The 25,449-nt window shown below is 36.0% G+C and overlaps 1 protein-coding gene across 2 annotated transcripts in view; it reads left to right on the forward strand.

The window, feature by feature from the left end:
* The window catches only part of Acsl3 (acyl-CoA synthetase long chain family member 3), a 66,954-nt gene that overhangs the window by 24,846 nt on the left and 16,659 nt on the right, over positions 1-25,449 (forward strand). For both annotated transcript variants that reach the window (XM_013360884.4, XM_005330540.4), the window contains 4 exons: positions 15,402-15,819; positions 21,912-22,089; positions 23,093-23,202; positions 24,024-24,162. In XM_013360884.4, the coding sequence (XP_013216338.1) occupies positions 15,442-15,819; positions 21,912-22,089; positions 23,093-23,202; positions 24,024-24,162 (805 nt within the window). In that variant the 5' untranslated portion in view covers positions 15,402-15,441. The remainder of the gene's footprint in view (positions 1-15,401; positions 15,820-21,911; positions 22,090-23,092; positions 23,203-24,023; positions 24,163-25,449) is intronic.

The following is a 25,449-nucleotide window of genomic DNA, read 5'->3' on the forward strand; positions in this document are numbered from 1 at the left end:
ATGCCAAGTGGAGAATTACCAATTTCAAATATAAGATATGTTAAGTATCATTCTTACTTTTGCTTATTATTATTTTATGTTTTATAAGGGACTTAATGGATAAACATGATTTTATCTTCTTCCAACCAACCTTAAAACCTTAAATGTAGTAGCCTAGGTACACTTTTTAGAGTAAAGTTGAATTGACTTCAGTGTTTATTTAATCCAGACAAAAGAATAGTGGTATACATGGTTGTATGATCAACAGCATTTAAAGTACTATCAACACTTTTGTTAAGTTTTGTACTCTCTCTATATAGAGGACTTTCACCTACTTGTTACTAATAGGAGTTTTGTGGGGCATTGTCATTGTGCTGGTTTTATAGTTGGTCCTAAAACATGAGGGTGTGAAGGGACGTGCCCCATGTCACATAATTATTAAATTAGAAGCTGGCATCAAACCCAGAGCGTATTGCCATAGTTCTAAAAGGAATGAGTCTATTTTAAACATTGTATGTAATCAAACTAGAGTTGCAAGTAATAGCACTGCCAGTGAATCCTGTAGAGTATGTAAATACAACAGGTACTGTCTGCTTTGAAACTCTGAATGACACTGACTGAACTTTGTATCTGTACCTTCTATATTGATAACTAGTTTTTAAAGTCCCTTTGCATCTACTGCATTTCACATTTTATTCATACTTTAGTTTTGTGTATTGGGTAAGTTATGATGACCAGCATTTCCTGGCTTGCCTTCGGCTTCCTTGGTTTTTAGTTCAGAATTGAAAGTTCTGTGTTTTGGGAAACCCTGCTGCTCTGGCAAACCAGGGTAGTTGCTCATCTTAATTAATTGTAACATATGGTGGATTGGAAATGGGCGTAGAGTTGCCATATAAAATACAAGACAAGTTAAATGTTAGTTCACATTTGATAAACGTGGCAACCATAAGTAGGAATGAAGGGACATTCCTGTGTGTAAAAAGTTCACTTAACTGCTTTTGTTTGTGGACCCTGGGCTTTTCACACATTTATTTGCTTGAGGGAACACCCTCTGGTAGTTTCCTTTTCTAGGATGCTCGGCTCTTGGGTTTTTAGCTGTGTGGACAGAGAAGTCAGGATGAATGTATAAAATTAGATTTTACCCAGTGCAGTAAAACTGGTGTGTCTTCAGTGGTACGTGGGGGTTGTAGTTTGAAACAGTCAGTCAGTTCTCCTTTACTTGACTGTAAACTTAACCCAGGCCTGAGCCCATCTGTTCTGTGTTGGATCACTCCTTCAAACCAGCAGTTCTTGTGGCTTGACATATTATCTTTAGACTGCATGTTAGAAAAGCATTTGTTGTTGTTAAGATAGTCCATTCATGTGATTCAAAAATGAAAAGGAATTAAAATCTTTCTTCTTTCTTGTACCTATTCACTAACTCATCATGGAGATAATCTGGTTTAATTGGAGAAGGTAAGAAGTCTTGAAAAGGATCTTAGACTTTTTTTTTATTTTAATGGGCAATGTGAAAATAAATCCAATGGAACTCTTTCCCAACCCTCTCACCCTCACCTTCCAAAAAGGGAAATATTTAGGTCACTTATATCTTCATTATTTCGTGGCTATCAATAATTGATTTTGGGGAGCTTTAGACATCAATAGAATATATTATTAAAATTGATCTGTGATAGTTGAATCTTAAATCCCATCACTATTAGTGGCAAGCAAATTAAGATTTATGTCCTGATCAAGGTACTGGTGGCAGAGCTAAGATGTGTGTGATATTTTTGCATGTATGTATCCATGCATGTGTTCAGTCTGGTTGGGTTTTTCTTTCTTGTGGTGGTGCTGGGTACACCAGAGTGCTATGGTTTTGATCTTAAATGTTTCCTCAAAGGCCCATGTCCTAAAGTTTATTCCCTGCTCATGGCTCTTTTGGGAGGTGAGACTTACAGGGAGATTTGAAGTCAGTAGGGGCCTTCCTTCAAAGGGAATTTTGAGACCCTAGACTTCTTCCTCCTTCCATCTGACTGTGAAGTGAGTGGGCCTTCTTCTCTGTCATATGCTCCCACCATTTTGGACTGTGCCATCACAGGCCCAGAGCAATGGGGCTAGTCAGTTATAGACTTTAACCTTCAAAACAGTGATCCAAAAGAAACTTTTCCTCTTCATAAACTGATTTATCTCAGGTATTTCTAATAGTAATGGAAAACAGGCCAATATAGGGTATACAGTCAGTGAATGTTTTAACTCCATTCTCCCAAATCAAATATGCATTTTTATCATGCTTTTAGACTTTAGGGGTAGAGAAGTGAATATTTTCATTAGAACTATGGTGCCACTCTAAAGAAACTTTCCAGATAACAAATAAGAGTTGTTGGTTGCATTTATGGGGACCCAGAAGACCCTTTTGCTGTAGAATGAATTTAATGACTTTTATTTCTATCCTGTGGATACTGCAAATGTCTTCAATTCTGAGGGTGACTCTTCTTTCTTTGCTCAGTTCACCAACTTTGTAGAGAATAATTTCACAGATCTACCAAGTTTGGATTGAGGTATTGTGCTGCATCTTTCAAGCTTACAATGATCTTGAGATGTCTCCTTTTAGCTGCAAACAGATCTTAGCAAGTAGAACCATTTGATATACACACAAATGTGATCCTTAGTCACCATTTTTCTGTTACTAAAACATGCCATCTCTGTTTTCAGATAAGAAATTACAGCAAATTTTTTTCTTTTAAAAAATGAGCAGGTAGTGGGACTCTGATACTATTAATACTCTTTAGTAATTGTTTAGCGTAAAACTTTATTTAACATCATTTTTATACACTCTGAAAATGTATCATTTGAGAGCAATTTTGTGGGTGGGCATTAATCTTCCTTATTTTATGTATAGTTGTTTCCATAATCCAAAGATCTGTCCTCACCTTTCTGTCAATGACACAAAATCCTTCTGCTCCTTTATTTTTTCCAAGGCTCTTGTATTCTTCATTCCTTCCAAGGCTCTTGTATCTCAAATAATAGAGGTCACACAGAGAAAGATCTTCCTTACTATTTGATTATTAAGATTTTAGACAGTTACTAATTAAAGTGATACAAGATGTAAACTCTTGACATAATGCAGCTGATCATTTACATAGAACATTTTAAAAACACATTTGAAGTGTTTGAACCTAGCTATCTATTATCACACAGTTTCACATTTTAAGATTTGGTGTTTGCTCATCTATCATTTTATAAATAATAATAGGTCATTTTCTTTTAATGCTGTTCAACTTGACTCTTCTTGTTATTTTAGTGAGCGATTCTGAGAATAGTAAAGAAGGGAGTTGTTATATTTTTCGTGATGCAAGATTAATGTACTTTGACCTGCATTTATATATTTAGAGATAGTTGCTTTAAAATCTTGACTTGTTTATTTTTTCCAGTATGGTTAGTCATATAACCTAGTGTACCTGTGTATGCATTTTTCTTTTCTTGCCCTTTCGTTAAAATGAGCAAGATATAGACTCCTTCTGGGCCAATGCATGTATACTCTTCCTTCAGTATCATCAGGGAATTTGTTCTGAGACCTCTGTACATACCAAAATATGAGGATGCTTAAGTTTCTTACAGAAGGGGCTATTTGTATATTACCTGTGCACATCCTCCTATATATTTTAAATAGTCTGTAAATTACTTAGAATACCTAATACAATGTGATGCTATGTAGATAGTTGTTTTAACTTTACTGACTGTAGAATAATGACAAAAAAATAAAATTTTCAGTTTAGACACAATTAAAAGTTGTTTCAATATATTCACCCATGGTTGTTTGAATCTGTGGATGAAGAACCCATTAATATAAAGGAATGATTGTACCTATAAATCTCTATAAGTGGCTGCATCACACTCCATTTAGTTTCTCAGTCATTCTTTGGTAAGTAGATCTTTAGATTGTTTTCTTCTTTTAGTTGTTTATTTTTTTCTTTTTTTTGGTCACTGAAACAATACTTCCATATCTTCCAAGCTTTGCCTTTAGACTGGGCCACTTACTACCCCTTCTTGTTGTAGTCATCTATACCTCTTTCTTCCTTCTAAAGCCTTAAATAGCTGAATACCAGAATAATAGGTTTCCTGTTACTCTAGAGATGAATGATTTCAGTGTCTTTCCAATACTCTGGTCTTCGCTTCCTTGACAGCCTGCCTTTAAGTGATTTTGTATTCCATTCTGTATTTGTTACCCCCTTCTTCCTGATCATAACCTGGATCTCCACAGGAACCCAACTCACGTTCTCTGTAATTGGAATTTAAAGGATTGGTCTCAGACTGTCACCTCTTATGGTTCTAACGTGACCCAGGAACTAAGTTTATTGATTCTGTCTTTTGATAAACTCTTTGTCTTCTCAGGCTGATGAGTGTGCTTGTTTGCCTTCCTTAACTTAATTCCCTGATGAGTCATTATAATCACATCATTAGAAACAATCTCAGTTCCCTTTGTCCTCTCTCTTCTTTCCATTTGTTCCTGGGGCCTCTGTGGGCCAAACTGCCCAGTCTGTGTTGCCACGCTCTTTTCTGGAGTTAAGGTTGGGTAGGTGGGGTACCTGGAAGATTCACAAGGCTGGGTCAATGAAACTGCTGGGTGCAGCTGCCCTGCTGTTTCATGGGACCCTGGGTGTGTGGATTCTCCAGACAGAGCTATGCATCAGGATCCTGGTTGGGGTTGGCAGGGCGGGGGTGGGGGGTGTACTGTGCCCTTTATCCAGGGCAATGCAGTGGTGTGGTAACTAGGAGGCTTGTAAAGATTGCAGGCTTTTCCAACAGCAAATGCCTTAGGTATTTGTGGTGTGTTGGGGAATTCCCCACTTGGTCAAGTTCTTGGTTCAGGGTTGATCTCCACAGACAGGATGGTAGCTGCTTTGTGCTTAATTTCCTTCTTTATGAGGCTGTTTTGTGTTTCTGTGCTTTACAGCATCTCTGTCACATTCATATTGCACTCAGGTGCTCTGCCTCAGACATTCCAATGGAATAGTTCCTGGTTTTTCCTTATTTTGGTACTTTGCTCTGGAGGGAAGTGTGCTAGGTGTCTCTGGTCAGCCATCTTGCTCGTGTTCCCTTCCTCAATTTGCACTTGCTTACAAAGTAAAGAAAGCACATTGTCATGTGAGTATTAGCCATCTGCATTTTCTTTCTCTATAGCCCAGTTTTCCTTTTGTTGCTTTTTAAATTTATGGACACTTTTCATATTTTGTCATTGTTACTTTTTCCCCACAGTCTTGTTTTTCTTTTGATTTTTAAATTGTTTCAACTTACAAAACTGTTAGATCTTTAAAGTTTATGGAGGAGAAGAATTGGTGAGAAAAATTTGAAAAATATGGGTCTTTAAAATTGTAGTTCCCAAGATTATTATACATAAAACTCACGTGGTTTCTATTTGAAGATACGCACGCCACTAGAGTTTGCATTTTATAGCTGTTGGGGTGGTAAGGAAGAGGGAGGCATATTTGAGTAAACTTTATTTCAAATAACCTCTAAGATAATTCTGATAGTGTGATTGGTTAGTACATGGACCGTGTTTGAGAGACACTGTTGTAAATCTATATTCAGAGTAGTAAAATATTAGCAAAGCAGTAGAAAAATAGAGCAGAGAGAGAGAGAGAATAGCAGTTATAAATATCCAAGGGTAAATGAGAAGTTTTTAGTGCAGGTGATATTTTGGTTAACTGGGAGAAGGTTGATTTGTTTAATAAACAGTTTAGGAGGTTCTTGAGAAAAAAACTTTCTTTATAGGAAAGTAAAGTCTGTTTAAAAATCTGGATGAAGGGCTGGGTCTGTGGCTCAGTGGTAGAGCCCTTGCCTCCTGTGTGAGGCACTGGGTTTGATTCTCAGCATCACATATAAATAAATGAATATGACCATTTATATGTGATGCTGAGAATGTATGACCAGCATCACATATAAATGGTATGTGATGACCCATCAACAACTAAAAAAATTTTTTAAAAAATCTAGATGAAAAATTATGTAAATACTAGAAAAATATGAGTCTATTAGCTTAATCTTTGGATAGATAAAACCAGTTAGACTGGCAACCTAGAAAGAAAAGATTGACAGATCTGTTTACTTTTCAGAGTTAATACAAATGTAGAAATATGAAAAATTGCTCTTGACTAGATTTCTAAGTTCTTTACATTTTTCTATAGCCAATAAATAGGGTACAATTTGCCAAAGGTTCATAATTCTACCTAATTTTTCTAAAATAAAAATTCCACCTCCATCTTACTTCACCTGGGTAGCTGGGATTACAGATGTGTACTGGGCCTAGTTTACATATTGCCTCCTGAACACATGCTGCTTCTGGTACTTGTTCAAGCCCCTTTTTTCCTATCCCTGTCCTCATTTAATTTTCATGATTTTAATAAATTGTTATTTGTGCTTTTTACTGCATTCTTCCTGAAGTGCTATTTATGCCCAGTGATTAATACTTATGAAAAGTTTTATATTTTAACCTATGATTTATTTTATATTATGCCTATGATCCATTATTGTTAATTTTTTATATGATATAAGGAAGGAGGTCCAACTTTATTCTCTTAGGTTGATATTTATTTGTTTTAGTGTAATTTGTTGAAAAGACTGTTCTTTCTCTAAATACTGTCACCCTTTTGAAATCCAATTGTCCATAATATAAGTGTTTATTTCTGGACTTGAAGGTCTGTTCCACTGATCAGTATGTCTGTCCTTTTCCTAATACCCTCATTATGATGATTACAGTTGCTTTGTGATAAGTTTTGGAATGAAAATATATAGGTCCTTCAAGTTCATTCTTCTTTTTTAATTGTTTTAGCTGTATTAGATAATTTGAGATTCCATATGAATTGTATAGGATCAATTTATCAGTTTCTGAAAAAAAACAGCTGAAATTTTAATGAGTCTATATATTGATTTTATATTATTTTTATTATTTATTTTTGTATGCGGTGCTGACGATTGACCCCAGAGCCTCACACATGCTAGGCAAGTACTCTGCCACTGAGTTACAGCTCCAGCCCCAAGGCATATTGCCATTTTAACATTAAATCTTGTAGTCTGTGAACAGGGGATATTTTTCTATTTATTTAGGTCTTCTTTAATATCCTTGAACAATGTTTTGTGGTTTTCAGGGTACAAATTTTATAGTTCTTGATATAGTTAAGAGTATTATTATCTAAGTATTAAGAGTATTATTATCTAAGTATTATTATTTAAGTATTATTTCTGATATTATAAATATAATTGTTACTTCAATTTCATTTTCTTATTTGTCATTGCTAGTATATAAACATGAATTGACTTTTCTATATTTATCTGATAGTAGAATATAAAAATCAAAATGGAAGCTGGGTGCTGTGGTGCACACGAGTAATCTCAGTTACTCTGGAGGCTAAGGCAGAAGAATTGCAAGTTTTAGGTCAGCTTTGGCAACTTGGTGAGACCTTGTCTCAAAATAAAAGATATGAAGGGCTAGGGATATAGTTTAGTGGCAGAATGCCCAGGGTTAAATCCCCAATACCACTGCCCCGCCCCCCACCACCCGGGCCCCGCTACACACAGAGGAGATTGTAGAAGCTACAAAAGGAGAGCAGAAATCCTTTTCTGAGCCAGAGATTTGCTGAAAAGAGGTAGATGACCACACAGATATCATGTTAGAAACTAATTCCACCAGAGGGAGCTGTTTTCCAAAACCTAATATCTTGCAAGAATGGAGAAATGACAGAGTTCAGTTTTGCCTCCTGACCTGGTAATTTCAGTGGACTTAAAAATTTTTACCACCACCTAATTTGCATCAGTTTTCAACTTATCTCAGTCCTGCTTACCTCCCCCAAAGAATGATGCCAAGCTGCATAAATCCACGTATTGTTAAAAAAGACCAAGTTCACTTTCTTTGGTGGATGCTTGTTCTGAGCCTGTGTTTCTTGATTGGCAAATTTGTTTTGTACCAAGTAAAACTATCTTTGCTTTTATTTTAGCATTGTTTATCAGTTCTTAGCTTATACATCCTTAAAGGTAAAAGGATATAGAGATATCTCTTGTCAGAACATTTCTGACACCAAATGTATGGATTTTCTACATCAAACACTTCTCCAGTTCTCTGGATACCAATGGGGTACATTTTACTTTAGTTCTGACAACTACCCAGAGTTAGCACATGTTTCATAGGTTAAGGACTCATTCTGACAAGATTGTCCTTGTCCTTCAGACACTAATTACAAGGGTCCCCAGGTCACCCACACTGCTGTCTGATGTGACTACAAAAATTGGGAGCTAGCCTTCTTGTCAAATTTGATAATTTGCTGTAATATACTCGAGGAAATACTTTATTTCCAATTAGCAGTTTATTATAAAGAATATAATAAAGGATACAGATGAAGCCACATGACGAAGTACATAGGTTGAAGTCTGGAAGGGTCTCTGGAGTGCAGGGCTTTAGTACATGTGGAACTGCGGTGTGCCACTCTATAGCACATTGTTTAGGATTTTTACAGATTCTGTTACATAATTGATGAAATCATTAGACATTGGTGTTAGCTCAATCTCCAGCCCGTCATTATTCCCTATAGGTAAGAGATAGGGTTGAAAGCTCCAGTTCTAGTCATGTAGCTACTAGCAACTAGCCCCTTGGTGGTAACTAGCCCCCATCCTCCAGCAGTCACTTCATTAATAAAATTTGAGGTAAAGTGCGTGTTATGGAATAATAAAAGACCCTTATCCCTCCCTTATCACTCAGAAACTCCAAGGATTTTAGGACTTCTGTGCCAGGAACCAGGAATAAAGACCAAATATGCACTATATCATACTTTCATAATAACACAATCTTGTATACCTACAATCTTGCTGAATCCTATATTTGAATTGCTTTTTAGTGGATTTCTTATGATTTTATGAATAGTTTTTAAGTTAAATCATGATATTTTAAGTTCAAAATGCAAACTTGCAAAGTTAAATTTCAGAAACAGAAAGATAAACAAGATTGATAAGTCCTTAGCTAAACTAACCAAAAGAAAAAGAAGACCCAAATTAATGAAATTAGAAATGAAAGAGGAGGGGCTGGGGTTATGACTCAGTGGTAGAGTGCTAGCCTTGAATGTGCAAGGCCCTGAGTTTGATCCTCAGTACCACATATAAATAAAAATAAATAAATTTATGTGTCCAACTACAACTACAAAATAAATATTAAAAAAAAATAAATGAAAGAGGAAAAGTCACCACAGACATCAGAGAAATCCAGAGGATGATTAGGGACTATTTTGGAAACCTACACTCCACTAGAAGAATTGGATACATTTCTAGACACATGACCTGCCACAGTTGAATCAAGAGGACAGAGAAAGCCTAAACAGACCAATGACTTGCAGTGAGGTAGAAACAGTGATAAAAGCCTTCCAACAAAGAAAAGTCCAGGACTAATGAATTCTCAGGTGAATTCTACCAGACATTTAAAGAACTAATGCCAGTGCTCTTCAAATAATTCCATTAAATAAAAAGGGATAGGACTCTTCCAGATTCATTTTATGAGGCGAGTATCACCCTAATACCCAATCCAGATAAGGATACATCAAGGAAAGAAAACTACAGACCAGTATGCCTAATGAAAAATCTTTAATAAATAAAAAATCCTTAATAAAATACTAGCAAATTATATTCAATAACATACTAAGAAGATTGTACATCATAACCAAGTAGGTTTTATTTTAGGGTTGCATTGGCTTAATATATGCAAGTCAATAAATGTAATTCACCACATAAATAGAATCATGGACAAAAATCACTTAGTCATCTCAGTAACCTTTGACAAAATTCAGCACCCATTCATGAAAATGCACTGAAGAAATTAGGCATCAAAGGAACTTAACATCATAAAGGCTGTATACAACAAAGTCAGGTCATAGTGAATGGGGGAAAATGGAAAGCATTTGCTTTAAAATCTGGAACAAGAAAAGGATGTCCACTCTCACCACTCTTATTCAATATAGTACTAGAAATTCTAGCCGGAGTAATTAGGCAAAAGAAGGAAATTAAAGGGATAAATAGAAAAGGAAGAATTTAAATTATCGCGTTTGCAGATGATATGGTTCTATATTTAGAAGGTCAAAAAAAGTTCTACTAGGAGATTGCTATAGCTAACAAATTAAGCAAAGTAGCTTAATATATATACAAACCTACAAAAATCAATAGTTTTTGTATATACCAACAATCTGCTGAGAAAGAAATCAGAAAAATAATCCCACTCACAATAACCTCAAAAAATCCAAACAAACAGAAATCAAGCAAACCTGGAAATAAATCTAACCAAGGAGATGAAAGACCTTTATGATGAAAACCAAAATGCTGAAGAAAAAAATTGAAGATATAATAAGATAGAAAGACCTCCCATGTTGTAGATGGAAAGAATTAATATAATTAAAGTGACCATATTACAAAAGCAATATACTGATTCAGTGCAGTCCTCATCACAGTGCCAATGACATTCTTCACAGAACTGGAAAAAACAGTCCTAAATTAATTTGGAAGAATAAAAGACCCTGAATAGCCAAAGCAGTTCTAAGCCAAAAAAGCAATGCTCAAAGTATCATAATACCTGACTTCAAATTATATACTATGGAGCTATAGTAACATAAAATCGACACATAGACCGAGCTACACAACAGAAGACAGAGACAAACCCAAACACATGTAGTCATCTGATCCTTGACAGAGGTGCCCAAAACATACATTGGAGAAAAGACAACCTTTTAAATAAATGACGTTGGGAAAACACGTACAGTGATGAGACTAGATCCTTATCTCTTACCTTGCTCAAAAATCAACTAAAAAAAATGGATCAAAAATCTAGGAATTAAAGAGAAACTGTGCAATTCCTAAAGAAAATGTAGGGTTAGCACTCCCAATATATAGGCACAGGCAACATCTAAAGCTCAGGAAATAATACCCAGAATTAATAAGTAGGATGACATCAAATTGAAAAGCTTCTACACAACAAAGGAAACAGCTAAGAATGGGAGAAAATATTTGTCAGCTACTCTTCTGACAGGATTGATATCTAGGGCATATAAAGAACTCAAAAAAAACCCACAAAATCTCAAAACAAACAACCTAAGTAATAAATGGGCAAATGAACTAAACTGGTTTGTGTTTCTTTCTCAAAGAAGAAATACAAGTGATCAACAAACATAGGCAAAAAGTTCAACATCTTTAACAATTAGGGAACTTCAAATCAAAATTACACTGAGATTTCATCTTATTCCAGTTAGAATGGCAGCCATTAAGAATATAAAAAATATAAATGTTGGAAATGATGTGGAGAAAAAGGAGCATTTGTTGGTAGGATAAAATTAGTACATCTACTAAGGAAATGAGTATGTAGGTTCCTCAAAAGACTAGGAATGGAACTACATGTGATCCAGCTGTACCAGTCCTCAGTTTTTACCTGAAGAATTAAAGTCATCATACTACAGTGATACATATGTTCCCATGTTAATAGTAACGCAATTCACAACAGCCAAACTATGTAACCAGACTAGGTGCTCATCAATGGATGAATGGATAAAGAAAATGTGGTGTGTAATATTAAATGGAATTTTATTCAGCCACAAAGAAGAATGAAATTAGGTCATTTGCAGGAAAATGGATGGAGCTTGAGAATGTTATTTAAGTGCAATAAGTCAGAACGCCAAAGGTCATATGTTTTATTCTCATGTGGAAGCTAGAGAGGATAGAGGACAAGAAAGGTGGTGGTGGTGGAATCTCATGAAAGTCAAAGGGAGATCAATAGAGTAGAAGAAAGGGACTAGGGGAATGGTGGAGGGGAAGGAACAGGGAAATACTGGGGAATAATATTGGCTTAATTTTTGTGTATGTATGAATATGTAACAACAAATCCCCCCATTAGGTATAATTATGATGCACCAATAAAAATACAGAAAATAAATTTCAGAGTACTTAAATAATATCATTCTCCTGGTTATTAATGTACATTTATTTTGTTACTCTGATGTCCTCAAAATAGCAAGACCATTTGTTTTATGTGCCATTTTCCTGAATGGAGACCTTCATTGTCTCTCCATGACCTTTATGGCAATGATCCATATTCTTTGGACTGGTCTTCAAAATATTATGGAGTATGTTGTCTAAGAAAACAGCCTGGGAGGGTGAACAGAACCTGGGCCCCATTTGGAGTCCTAGCTTCTCCCCAGTTGTGCATGAGCAAATTTGGAGGTATTTCTTATCTTGTAAGAGAATTGGATTTTTAATTTTTAAAGCACAGTTTTCTTTATTTCCTTGAACGTATTCATGCTTTGATCTCTTTTAAATTAAGTCTGACATCTGGGTCTTCTCAGGGACAACTTCTGCCTGCTTGCTTGCATTTTATATGTGTCATATTTGCTATTTGTTTGCATGCCTCATAATTTTGTGTTGTAAACCGGACATTTTAGATGGTATTGTATAACAACTTTGATTAGTGATCACCCTTTTTTTCCAGGACTTCTTGCTATTGTGGTGTTTGTTTGCTTAGTGACTTGGTTAAACTAGTTCACTGAGCTTTTTCTTTCTTGCATAGTATACTGATAACTGCTCCTGTGAGGGCACATTCTTGGGCCCGCACAGTCTTCCCTTCTCAAGTGCTGACAGCAGTTTTAGCAGAGTTCACTTTAACTGTCTCTTTCTATGCTTTCCTTGTTAAGTTTGTAAGTATTCTGTCTCTGTTGGTATCACAACCAGCAGTTATTCTTTACTAATTAATTGTTGAGTGATTTTTTTTTTTTAAATCATTTTGGACAGAGCTCTGGGCCATAAATAGCTCCTTAAAATACATGCCTTTTCATAGGGGTTGTACCAGAGGCTGGTCTTTTGGTTTTTTCAGGAATCTTAGAGGGTTCTTCCTGGTTTTCTGTTAAAAATTTGATTGGCTTATTCTTTTACTTAAATGCTTTCTTGTTGCCATCAACCTCGTGTTAATTGCTCACCACCAAAGTCTTTGTAATTTTTGACAGTGCCATCAGACATGAACTACTCCATTTTCTGTTCCACATAATGTCAATCTTAGAAATTACTAAGGAGTTTTCTGTTCTTACTGCCTGTGTCTCTGGCCTGTGCAGAACCTCTATGCCATTGATATGGAGGCTGGGGCAGTGGCTTGGTTTTTTTTCTCTGCTTATGAGTCGTATGCTAGGCCATGGATTTAGGTACTGATGTCAGTTTGGAGTTTCTCTACCTGTCTGGAACCTCTGCCTTAAAAGCGAACTAAAATCATTTCGGAAAGCAGCATAGGGATCCTTCAAAAGATTAGGAACAGAACCACCTTATTACCCAGCTATTCCACTCCGTGGTATTTATCCTAAAGAACTAAAATCAGCACACTGTTGTAATACATGCATGCCATTGTTTGTAGCAACACAGTCAACGATAGCCAAATTATGGAACCAGCCTAGGTGTGCATCATTAGATGAATGGATAAAGAAAATATGGTATATAAACACAATGGAGTTTGCTCATCCATAAAGAACAATGAAATTGTTATTTACTGTTAAATGGTTAGAACTGGAGTGCATCATGCTAAGTGAAATAAGCCAGACTCAGAGTCAAATATAATTTCTTCATGTGTGGAAGTTAGAAAGTAAGGAACAAAATGGATCTTGTGAAAATAGAAGGGAGATCAGTAGAGTGGAGGGAGGGGGAAGAGGGAGGGGAAGAACTGGGGAATGAAGTTGATCAAACTGAGCTAGGTGCATGTATGAATATACCACAATGCATTTCAATTTTATATATAACTGCATCCATTAAAAATAAATAGAATAGAGGAAGGGGATCAGGGGGAGGGAAGATGGGAGGAAATGGGGTAGTACTAAGGACTGAAATGGACAGAACTATGTTATGTGTATTGATTAATATGTTAAAATGAACCCTACTGATATATATATGTGTATATATATACACATATATATGTATATATACGTATACACACACACACACACACACACACACACACACATATATAGATCCATGATGCACTTAAAAAATAATAATCTGTACTCATCGTTCTTGTCCTGCTGCACCTGGGATAGAACTCTTGTCTTATAAGTGGAGATTGGGTTAAAGAAGGGATTCCTCAGATCTCTTAATTACACTTTGCTGGAATAGAATTTTTGTAACGTGGAGCTGAGGTGAACTCATAGTCCAGGATTTGGATCAGGGCAGACAACGAATTAGTAGTTTGCTTCAGTTTTTTTCAAGAATGACATTATTCCCCATGTACCACACAATGGTATTTCCTCTGCCTAGGGCACTCTTCATCTCCACATAGGCACATGGAACACTCTTTTCCTTCTGAGTCTCTGTTTAGAGCCAGGGAAGCTTTCCCTAAGTTTCCATACAAATTACCTTTGCAACATTGTCGCCATCACTTTATCTTTCACTTACTTGGGTTTATTTTTTTTCCTAATAGCATTTAATACCATTGGGCATGTGAACATACACATGTAAGCATTTGCTTGTCTACCTCTCCCAGTAAAAGTGTGGGTCTCTTAAGAGCAGGGACTTTGTCTGTTTTGTTCACCATTGTATTACCCATATTTAGAATAGTGTCTTGAGAGCCTGTTTGGAGGTTCTATCAGGGAAGCACAGTTCTTCCTGTACCCTCGATTGAAGAACAGCCCTCCTTGATTGGGGAAGTTTGTCTTCTTCATCCTCTTTGAGCGTGCAGCTTCAGGAGGGACACAGGTGGAGCAGTGAGGAGGGAGGGGATACCCACCTAACCAGCCAGATGAGCTGAATCAACCTGGTGATCAGTGGGGTGACAGATGTTGCAGCTAGAGCAGCTCACATCCTAGAAAAATATCTAACACAGTAAAGTTTCAATAAATTTGATGAATGAAGAGTATAAAATGACTGCAGTTTATTGCCTTGTTGCTTCATTTTACTGCCTAAGTTGGCAGATATTTAGAAGTACTGTGAAAAATGAATTTTACATGTTTGCCAACTCCAGTACTTGCTAGAGTGAGAATGGTGTTCACAGGGTAAGAGTGCAGGGATTATTTAGTAATGGCTTCTGCTTGAGTCATGAAAGAGAAGAATGTGGCATTTATGCACAATATTTGCCATCTTTAATGTAGTGGGATGCTAAAGGACAGGAAATAAGTAAATTTTTGGTCCCCCATCCCTTTCTGGCTTGCTCCCTACTTAACTGTTGGGAAGGGTTAGGTTGGAAAGCCCACCAGTTTACAGTGTGATGTGGAACCTTCTCTAATTTCATTGTTACTGAATTTGGTACAAATGATACTATTAGAAGCTTCAGGATACTGGTAGGGGACAGAATATTAATTCCTGCCTGATTAGGAAAGTTTGTTTGCTTGACTAATATGAAGAACTGTTCTTTAAAGTTATTTTAAAATAATTTCAAACTAATGTCTTTTCCTTCCTTCTAGATTCTTGTTGAAACCTGTTAATTCTACTTCTTGAACACTTATGAATAACCACGTGTCTTCAAAATCATCTACCATGAAGCTAAAACAGACTATCAATCCCATTCTTTTGTATTTCATACATTTTATAATATTACTTTATACTATTATAACATATATTCCATTTTATTTTTTATCTGAGTCGAGACAAGAGAAATCAAACCAAATTAAAGCAAAGCCTGTAAATTCAAACCCTGAGTCTGCATACAGAGCTATTAATAGTTTAGGTGGTTTGGTTTCAGTATTGTACCCTGGATGTGATACACTAGATAAAATTTTTATGTATGCAAAAAACAAATTTAAAGACAAAAAACTCTTGGGAACACGTGAAATATTAAACGAGGAAGATGAAATACAACCAAATGGAAAAGTTTTTAAAAAGGTAAGGTAATATTTCATTGCTTTTGACTTCCCTCTGAATACAATGTACTTTAGAAGTGGTGGCAAGGGACAAGTGACAAGCACAGCCTTCTCCTGCTGGAATTTGCTGATGTTGGAGGAGAAAGGGGACTAGACTATGTTTTCATCTCTCTGAACCTCACAAGCCTAATTTATTCTGCAATTTTCAGAAAGATATTTAGAATGCCCCCTGCTCTGGGGCTTTTTTGAATCTGATTATCTCACAGGGCTTAGAATAGAATGTCATGTAGTTTTGGCTATGAAACTGTATTCCATGGTTTCCAGAAGCACCTGGGTACTTGAGATGCCTCCATGTTTTGGGTGTGGACCTTCTGTTTCTGATTTTCATGTGGGTTTCTGTGGGTGCATAATGTCTTAATACTTTGATTATGGCAATTGATGGTTTAAAAAATATCTTTTTATAACTACAGAGGAACCTGCCATTATTGATTTGAAACAGAACAAGCTGTCCCCAGAGTTAGAGAAACATAGTTATTAAGAGCCTGGAATCCTGCCTGTAATCCCAGTGACCAGGAAGCCAAAGCATGAGGATTGCAAGTTCCAAGCTGGCCTTGGAAACTGAAGACCCTCTCACAAAATTAAAAACAAAAACAAAACCCCAAAACGGGCTGGGGATGTAGCACAGTGGTGCCCCTGGGTTCAGTTCCCAGTGGTGTTTGAAGAGGGGGGAAAAAAGCCTGGACTCCAGATGTAGACTGTAGATTTGAATTTTATCTTTGCCTCCGACTGGTCTGGGACTTTGGAAAAGTCAAATTTGCCTCAATTCTTTTATCTTTAATATGGAGATAATGATCATCACATTTGTTGTTATTTTTTATGAGCCAATCTGTTTTGAGATCTTTACATTCATCAACTTTTTAGAGTTTAAATGACCCTAAGAATTAATATTAATGTCTCTTCAGATTATAGCATTGAGGCAGAGATGGGTTAGGTAACTTGACCCTGCTGTATGCATAGATTCCACAAAGCAGGAAGTTTTTGTACTAAAATAAAAAAGGTTAGACAGCGAGACATACTGTTTTTAATCAGCAATCTTTTCTGTCTGTAGTACAATATTATGAGGCTCTATTCAGTATAGGAAGTTTTTAAGTTTCCTTATGTCAAGAAGATTCACCTATTGTTATTAGTATTTGCCTCAAACTGTTCAAAAGGTTGTATATAGACTGACTAAAAAAATGGAATATTTTTCTTGTCTGAAATCAAGTTCATTGGGAAAGTAGAATTAATTTTTAGGTTTTGTGTGTAATAAATGAAGCAGATATTTTCTTTTGGTCTTCCCAGAGAAGAAAGTGTGCTTGGCCGCCAGTTAGCTAAGCCTTGCATTTCTCTTGGCCCTGTGTTGCCTTGTGGCACACAGGAGAGGAGGTGGGTATCTCAGCTGCATGTTAAACATTCTTGGCTTCCCCGGCCCATGGTTTCTTGTTAAACCCATTGTTTTGTGGTTGTAACAGCCTTTGTCATGACAGGGTATTAAGTATCCTGACTTCTGTCCTTTGTGCTTGCTACCCTGCCACCGATCAAAACAAAGATAGCTCAGCAGGAGGGTTAGAAGATATACTTTTGATGAAATATTTTCATTAAAATGATTACCATACTTGAAGGCTTTGGGAGGCAACACTTTTAGGGCTTGTTTAAGCTGGGATGTATCTGATATGGTAAAACAAAGCTATAAATATTGTCTACCATACCCTTACAAACCTTATTTCAAAATAATGATTTAATTTTTTTTTTTTTTTTTGCGATGGTAGGAATCCAACCCAGGGTCTCATGCATTCTAGGCAAGCACTCTACCACTGAGCTATATTCCCATTTGTGAACTTCAAAGCTTTGTTTTGCACAAACTGAGAAAGGCACAGAGCTATGATTTTGAGGCTTGGTGAGCCTTTTCATGACTATTTGCCCATTCTTCCAAGCTCTATGTTTTATAAAATTATATAGCAAGATAAACATCTTGGCAGGTGTGTGTGTGTGTGTGTGTGTGTGTGTGTGTGTGTGTGTGTATCACCTGATTCTCACTGTCCTAGCAGCAATAATATTTTGTTGAAATGAAGAACTGTGAAAGATTGGATTTCAGAGCAACTTTAAAAATGCATGTGAACCTGAATAGAAAAGAGTTGCATAAAATGAACATAACAGAAATGGAAAAGACCACACGTCTGGTTCAGATATTTTTTGAGCTAAATATCTGAAATACTTTTAACTTTTTTCTTGTGTATTTGTTACATATTAGAGGATTATATAATCATAGTGCTCACAGAAGACTTTACTGACATTCCTTATAAATTGATCCAAAAAGATAATAGAAACACTTATTTCTGTCCTTGTAAATTGACCTCACTTTCTTTTCCTCAGTGCCTTCCTTTGTGTTGCCTCTTCCTCCAGTCATTTTTTTTTACCCTTTAATGTGTATGTGTGTGATATTTACTTCCCGATTTGTAAGAACTTTAACATCATAATTCATGTAAAAAGTAATGGATCTCTTGGCCAGGATCTGTGGTTTGGTATTATATCTGTCTCTTCTTGGTTTTCCCTTTGAAACTTGTTCTTTTTCTTGCCATTTTATTTATGAAAGGCACATTGGGTACCAAGTTGCTCAAGCAAGATCTTTTATTTAGAGTGCATAGAAGCTAAATGAAGCTAGATGGACTTTCTTGATAAGATGTAGATGGACAGAATACTGTCTCACCCATGCCAGGCAAGTGCTCTTATCACTAAGCCACAACCCTAACCTCCGGAAAAAGTACAATTTTTGAATAGTTGTTTTCCAAATAGTAAAAGGAAAAAAAGACCTAGTACTTAATAAAAAGGTTTGACTCAGCTGTCTGGAAGCTTGATCCTCTCTAGACTGTCTCAACCTTCTGAGTCCTGAATGGTTACGCATTTGTGTGCTTTTATCTTATAGTATGTTCTCTATGTTGTCACCATTGTATTTTTATAGTTTTGTTTTAAAGTAAGTGACCATGGTCAGAGCATCTAAGACTATAGGTTCCTGAACAAAACTAAATTACTGAGTTGATGTATTCCAGGAAGTTATAGTCAGAATGATAACATTGATGTTATAAATGTATGTTATACCTTTCATAAAATAGAAATATAGACAAGTGTGAGAGAGGAAAGTGATCTTTGGAGTCATCTTAATCCCCTCCCTAAGTTTTGATGACATCATTGCTCAAAGATTTCCTGATAAGTCATTCAGATAACCATGCTGTGAGGAAAGTTGATCATATTTACATCATGTATTGGGGCACAGGTAAGAATATTTAAGAAGTGACAGGCAGAGAATATATGTGATTGTTGATCATAACAGAACTATGGTAGTTAAATGTTCAGATGGGCATGGCTTTTTTTTTTTTTTTTAAATCAGTCTTAAAAAGTGAGGCAGCCAGCCAGAGGAGAGACAGATAAGACTTCCTGGGGCTCAAAATGAAGTTGTACTTAATTATAGTATCCATTCCATATTTATCAAATAATTGTTGAGGGCCTCTAACAATAGTGAACAAGTTATGGTGGTTACTCTTCTCTGGATCTTAACATGTGCATGGGAGGAAAAGAGATAATAAATAAGTTAACAGAAATGTGATCTTTTGTGAAAAAAATAAAGAGGATTGGTGATCAAGGAAAACTAGCACATCTTAGTATGTTTTGATTCAGCTGAGGCCTGAATAGCAAGAAAGAACCAACTTTTCAAAGATATGGGTAAAGAAAGTTCTTTGTAGTGGGATAGAGTAGAGTAGTGTCTCAGAGGCACTAACTACTCAGTTGAATGAGGTCTGTCTTTGGGGTGTAGAATTTAAGAAGGCATTTAGATTCTGAGTGCCCTACATACCTGTCTTGCCCTAGCCTAGCTAGTCTGAAGAATAGAGAAGACAAAGTGAATTAATAGAAAGTAGTCAGGGAAGAGGATTTGAGAGGAATACAGAGAGGCATGTCACTTCTAGATCCCCTACTGCTTGTTAGGCCAGGGTAAGGTGTTTGGTTTCTTCTCTAGTGCTGCTGGAAGGGGAAACCTGCAGAATGTTAAACAGGGGAGTGACCTCATTTAAGTGGATTGTAGGGGAATAAGAATGAGGGCAGTTTGACCAATTGGTAGGAGTTAGGGGAAAGATGGACCAGGATGACAGGGATGGAGGTGGAAAGAAATGACTAGATTCTGAGCATACTTTGTAGATTGAGTTGGTAGAACTTATAGGTGGATTTAGAAATGAGTTGTGAAGATAAATGTCATGGAGAGTGTCTCTTAATTTTTGTGTTGAGCAGTTGAGGGGATGGTACAATACTGACAGGAATGACCAAGAGAAAAAACGGGGAGGACAATGAATGAGAATTTTTTTTTTCTTTTCAAAACTTGCTGAGTTTTATGGGACTGTTAGATAACCTACTTGAATGTAAAAAAAATGGGTATCCAAGTTAGGGGTCTGGACTGGAAATGAAAATTCTGAAGACTTTGAAGTAAGCTCTTCAGAATCTGGCTTTTGACAGGAATACTCAGCCATGTGGACTACAGAGTGTAAGTACAGATCAATGTAGGTTATTTAATCATAGGAAGCTTAGGGAATTTCTGTTTAATTGCTCAGTGAAATATGAGACGGGGTGACCAGATGGATGTCTGAAAGGGAGGAAGTAAACAGAAGGTTTCAAAGATATTTCAGAGGGTGAGAAAATGAATATACTAGGGTAGAATAAATAATATGATTGTGAGCTGCAGAGATCTGTGTGCTATATTTAATAAGGTGATTTTTTTTCCTTCAGCAGTATTTAACAACAAAGGCAGAATAACTTAATGAGTTTAGTCTAGGGTTGGGCTAACCATAGGGACAACAGTACAGAGTTAGGATTAGAAAATTTTCAGAGCAAGTCAGATAAAATTAAGGAGTGAATATTGTTATCTTAATGCAATCTTTATGAGAAATATAATTACTAGAAGACTCAGTGGTTTAAAGAATTCACTTTATATTTAAATCTGCAAAGATTTTTTTTTTAGAGAGAGAGAGAGAGAGAGAATTTTTTAATATATATATATATTTTTTAGTTTTCGGCGGACACAACATCTTTGTATGTGGTGCTGAGGATCCAACCCAGGCCGCACATATGCCAGGCGAGCGCGCTACCACTTGAGCTACATCCCCAGCCCCAAAATCTGCAAAGATTTTAATTATCATTAAATAGGACACTAGAGGGCAGCATTTGCCCTTTTTGTCTTCATCCCACCTTGTCTGGAAATTTCTTGACTATTTTTTGCATTTTAAAAAATGAATATAGTCAGATGTTTTTGAAGGTGTTTAGACGCACATTACTAAAGCTGTGTTTGGGAGCTAGCATGCTTCTGCAGAGTTGGCTTTTTATTCAGTCTTTACTTGTGAAGGGGAATTTATGGTCTTGTCTAAAGAAAATTCCTAAAGACAAAAATATGTTAACTAGCTTTAAAGGACATTATTTCTAACTCAAACTTTATTATTACCTGCACTCATGCTATAAACATGGATGAAAGGCTAGAATCAAGACTTATTTATTCTGTATACCACAATTCAAATTGAACAGCCATAAATATTTCTATTACTTTGGGGGAGCAGGACCAACAGGTCATGTTGTATCATTTAGTATTGAAATAAAGATGTTCCTAAGGGAAAGAAAGTCAAATTTTGGCATTAATAGTACTTAGTACCAGGCTGGACATTAAATTAACAACTAAATCATTTAAGTAAAGGAAATCTGCAAGTGAATTATTAGTAGATGGCCAAGAAATTGACCTATAAAATTCCATGAAACTGGATATTTTTGAAAACAAAAAGTACTCCCCCATTTTTAAAAAAAATTCTGTCACAGTTAAAGATTTAGAATAGGATTTGAGTTGTTTTAGAAGATATCACAAAATAGCTGATTTTTAAAATAGATTTTTCACTTGAAACTCAATTTCTAGCTTTTTATTGGGCAAAATGTTTTATGCAGATGTAATATGCTGGGTTGTTATTAAAATTGAAACATTCTGACTTCTGTCTGTACATAATATTTTGGTTATATTAAAAGCTATTTGTATCTTTTTTTGATGTTTATTAGGTTATTCTGGGAAATTATAATTGGCTGTCCTATGAAGATGTCTTTGTCCGAGCCTTTAATTTTGGAAATGGCTTACAGATGTTGGGTCAGAAAGCAAAGACCAATATCGCCATCTTCTGTGAGACCAGGGCTGAGTGGATGATTGCTGCACAGGCGTGTTTTATGTATAATTTTCAGCGTAAGTAAGCTTTCTTATTTTCTGAAAGAGTGAACTTTTATAATTTGGGAGAGGTGATATTTTTAAAATTAAGAGGTTAACATTCTTGTATCCAATCAGTGGAGAACTCTTTGTTAGGATTTGGATTTTTTTGTCTCTTGGAAAAGGAATCAGTTGTGGAGTAAATTGTACCTGTCAAATGTAGTAAGGGGACTTGAATCTTTGCAGGGGTGGGTGTATGGTGCTGGGAATTGCATCCATGTCTTACATGTGCCAACCAAATGCTCTTACATCTGAGGCACATTCCCAGCCCTACTTGGACCTATTAATAGGAGACTTTCTGGGTCTAGGGAACTACGTCTATACCTAGGGCTTATTGCTCTGCTGCCCTCTCTCAGGAGCCCCCGTTGAAGTTACTGGCATTTCATTAATTCCACTTCGGTCAGTAGCAACAGTTGACCTCTAAAACATATCCACGATGAAACTGGTGGACTTCAGGGTGCTTAATTGCATGATTGGTAATTTTAATGTTGTAGTTATTTGGACGACAATTATGATCTGTGAGATGGTCCTGGAAGCTTAGTTCAGAAATCTTTCATCTTTTAGATGAAACAGAAACGAAACTTTTCACCAGATTTCTTGCTGTAAAATCTTCCAATTTTTCTTTAAATAAGCATTGTCTTTTTGTTTTCACAGGTTTGGATTTGCATTATTTATTTTAAGAAACTTTAAAAGAATTATTTTCAAAATCATTTTATGTCTCACGTTTTTCAGTTAGGCAGAAAGTAAAAAAAAATCCATGTTATTGTAATATCTGTGGGTGAAACAAAATAAAAATTCAAATTTCATTAATACTTCAAAATAATTTTAGGAAACATAACACCATTCTCATGGACTTATTTATTTAATAATCTAGTGTTCAGAAAGCTCCTTTATGACTCACATCCATTTCCAGGGATGCTGTTTGCATTTGGTAGTTCATGAGGTGTTTTGAATATCTGATTTGTGTTTCTTTTCCTTGTAGTTGTTACATTATATGCTACCCTAGGAGGTCCAGCCATTGTTCATGGATTAAATGAAACAGAGGTGACCAATATTATCACTAGTAAAGAGCTCTTACAAACAAAGTTGAAGGTGAGGACTGTAGTTAATTTACTTCAAAATTTTTACTATGATGAACCTTATTATTGATAACTTAGTTCTTTTTTGATCTTTTAACATTTTTAACATTTTTGTAAGTTTTTAAAAATATCAGATTTTATTCCTTTCCTTTGAAATAGAAGACTTAGATTTCATATATATTCAGATAGACCCGAGTTACAAATTGCTAATAGGTCTATATCTAAATTGAAGAGGCTACAACTTTTTCTTGTATAATACTCCTTTATTTTCTAGTGTATTTTAAATAAATTTGTTATTTTGAAGGGCTATATTTAAAATCAGTAATTCACTGAGTTTAAATGACTGAGTAATAATGATTTCTATGACAAATTTGCCCAAAAGGGAGATTCTTAATAAAATAGGAAAAGGGTTTCTTTAGTTTCTAGACAGCTTCCTCTTAAAAGAGCAACATCTGGGATATTCTTTTTAAATAAATTTACAAGTGAAATCCCCCTCCTCCTCCTACACCCTCTCCTTACAGCTCCTTCCTGCACCCTTCTCCTTTCTGGCTTTGCCTCTGGAAACTTTATCCTGTATTTACCTGCCCATTTTGTTAGGCAGTAACTTTGTTGATTAGGATTTGACCCAAGAACAGGGTGCACACTATAAATCTAGTACAATGCAGTAGTGAGTTAGACCAGTATTTATTGATCTAAAAAAAGATCTTTAGCTAGTGCACGTCTCCCTCTTGCTTTTTTTGAGGCAAGAAATTAATAAGTCACTGAATATAGTAAACTTCTTTTATTGGATCCTGAACTGTTTGAATAAGGAATATGGTAAATGTGTTTTTCCAGGATATAGTTTCTTTGATCCCACGCCTGCGGCACATCATCACTGTTGATGGGAAGCCACCGACCTGGTCCGAGTTTCCCAAAGGTGTCATCGTGCACACCATGGCTGCAGTGCAGGCTCTTGGAGCAAAGGGCAGCATGGGTATGTCACATTTCCCTCATTCCTTATGTGCAGTCTCCAATCACCATGTTCTCCAGAATTACTCCAAAGATTTGATTCTCAGGTTAGATCAGAAATCACATTTGTCTAGGCATAGTTGGGGAAGGTGGGCTCTTCTAGAAATACTTTTCATCTTGCCTTTGAAAAGAAAAGTTTAAGGAAAGCACCAACATCAACATTAATTTATTGGTATTCTGAAAGTAGTACTTAATTGAAATGAATTTTAAAATTTTTTCCCTTACATCATTCATTTTTCTTGTTTCCTTTTTCTGATAGTTTGGGAGAGTTTAAAGTTAATTTTATAAAGTGATGCCATTGTGTTTGCCCATGTGCATCACTGTTAAGTTACTAACAGATGGCTAATCCTAGAACTCCTCCTTTTACTTCCTGCTCCAACTCTAACCTTCTAGAGGGATCAGATTTTTCCCTCAAATGATAAGCACAATTAGGAATGGTAAATCTAGAAGTTAGGACTGTCAAATAAGCATTAAAAAAATTAGAGAATTTACAATTGTTTTGAGATGTTGCAAAGTCTCCTGGGATATTTGGACTATTTCCTCTGAAGTTCAAAGACAAGGACCATCAGAGTTAGCAAATGTCATCTTAGAAAGGGAAGTGTCTTTATATGGTGGCAGATAATTATGCTGTGAGCCGAAGGAGTGAATGGCAGATGCAGAAGTAGTGACTGGTGAGACAGGAGGTCGTTCTCTTGGGAACCTGTTGAAAAGAGTTTTTTTTTTCCTTGAAGTCTGTATGTTAGGAAGTTCTTGAGTGTAACCAAGTGAATTTCACCTCTGTGAAACAGAGAACATTTTTTAGCAAATATCCAGATACCCTATTCTGTTTCTTAGTTGAATTACTAGAATAGCCTTTTGTCTCCTTAATTCCTTTCTGCCTTTTCTAAAGTTAGGTAGCCACACGGCAGTATGGTTATCTTTGTCACAGCTGATGATAGCTATGTTTAAAACATGTTGATTTCTGTTTGAGAGTGAAATCCAAAGTCCTTAGCCTGGCCCTATGAGGCCTGTGGAGTCCTGGATGCTCCTTCACCATAATTTCTGCCATTCTTCCTCTTGCTCATTCCATTCCATACATATTCCTACCTGAGAGCCTTTGTACTTGCTTATTTACCTCTACTTGGATTTCTGTCTTCCCAATTCCACGGTTTTCATGGCTCTCTTCCTCACTTTATTCAGGTATTCGCTAAAACAACTCTACAGAGAGAGTTTTTCTGACCTATCCATCTAAATAACATCTACTGTCATTTTC

This window comes from Ictidomys tridecemlineatus, chromosome 7, assembly GCF_052094955.1.
Source record: "Ictidomys tridecemlineatus isolate mIctTri1 chromosome 7, mIctTri1.hap1, whole genome shotgun sequence".
Taxonomy (NCBI): Eukaryota; Metazoa; Chordata; class Mammalia; order Rodentia; family Sciuridae; genus Ictidomys; species Ictidomys tridecemlineatus.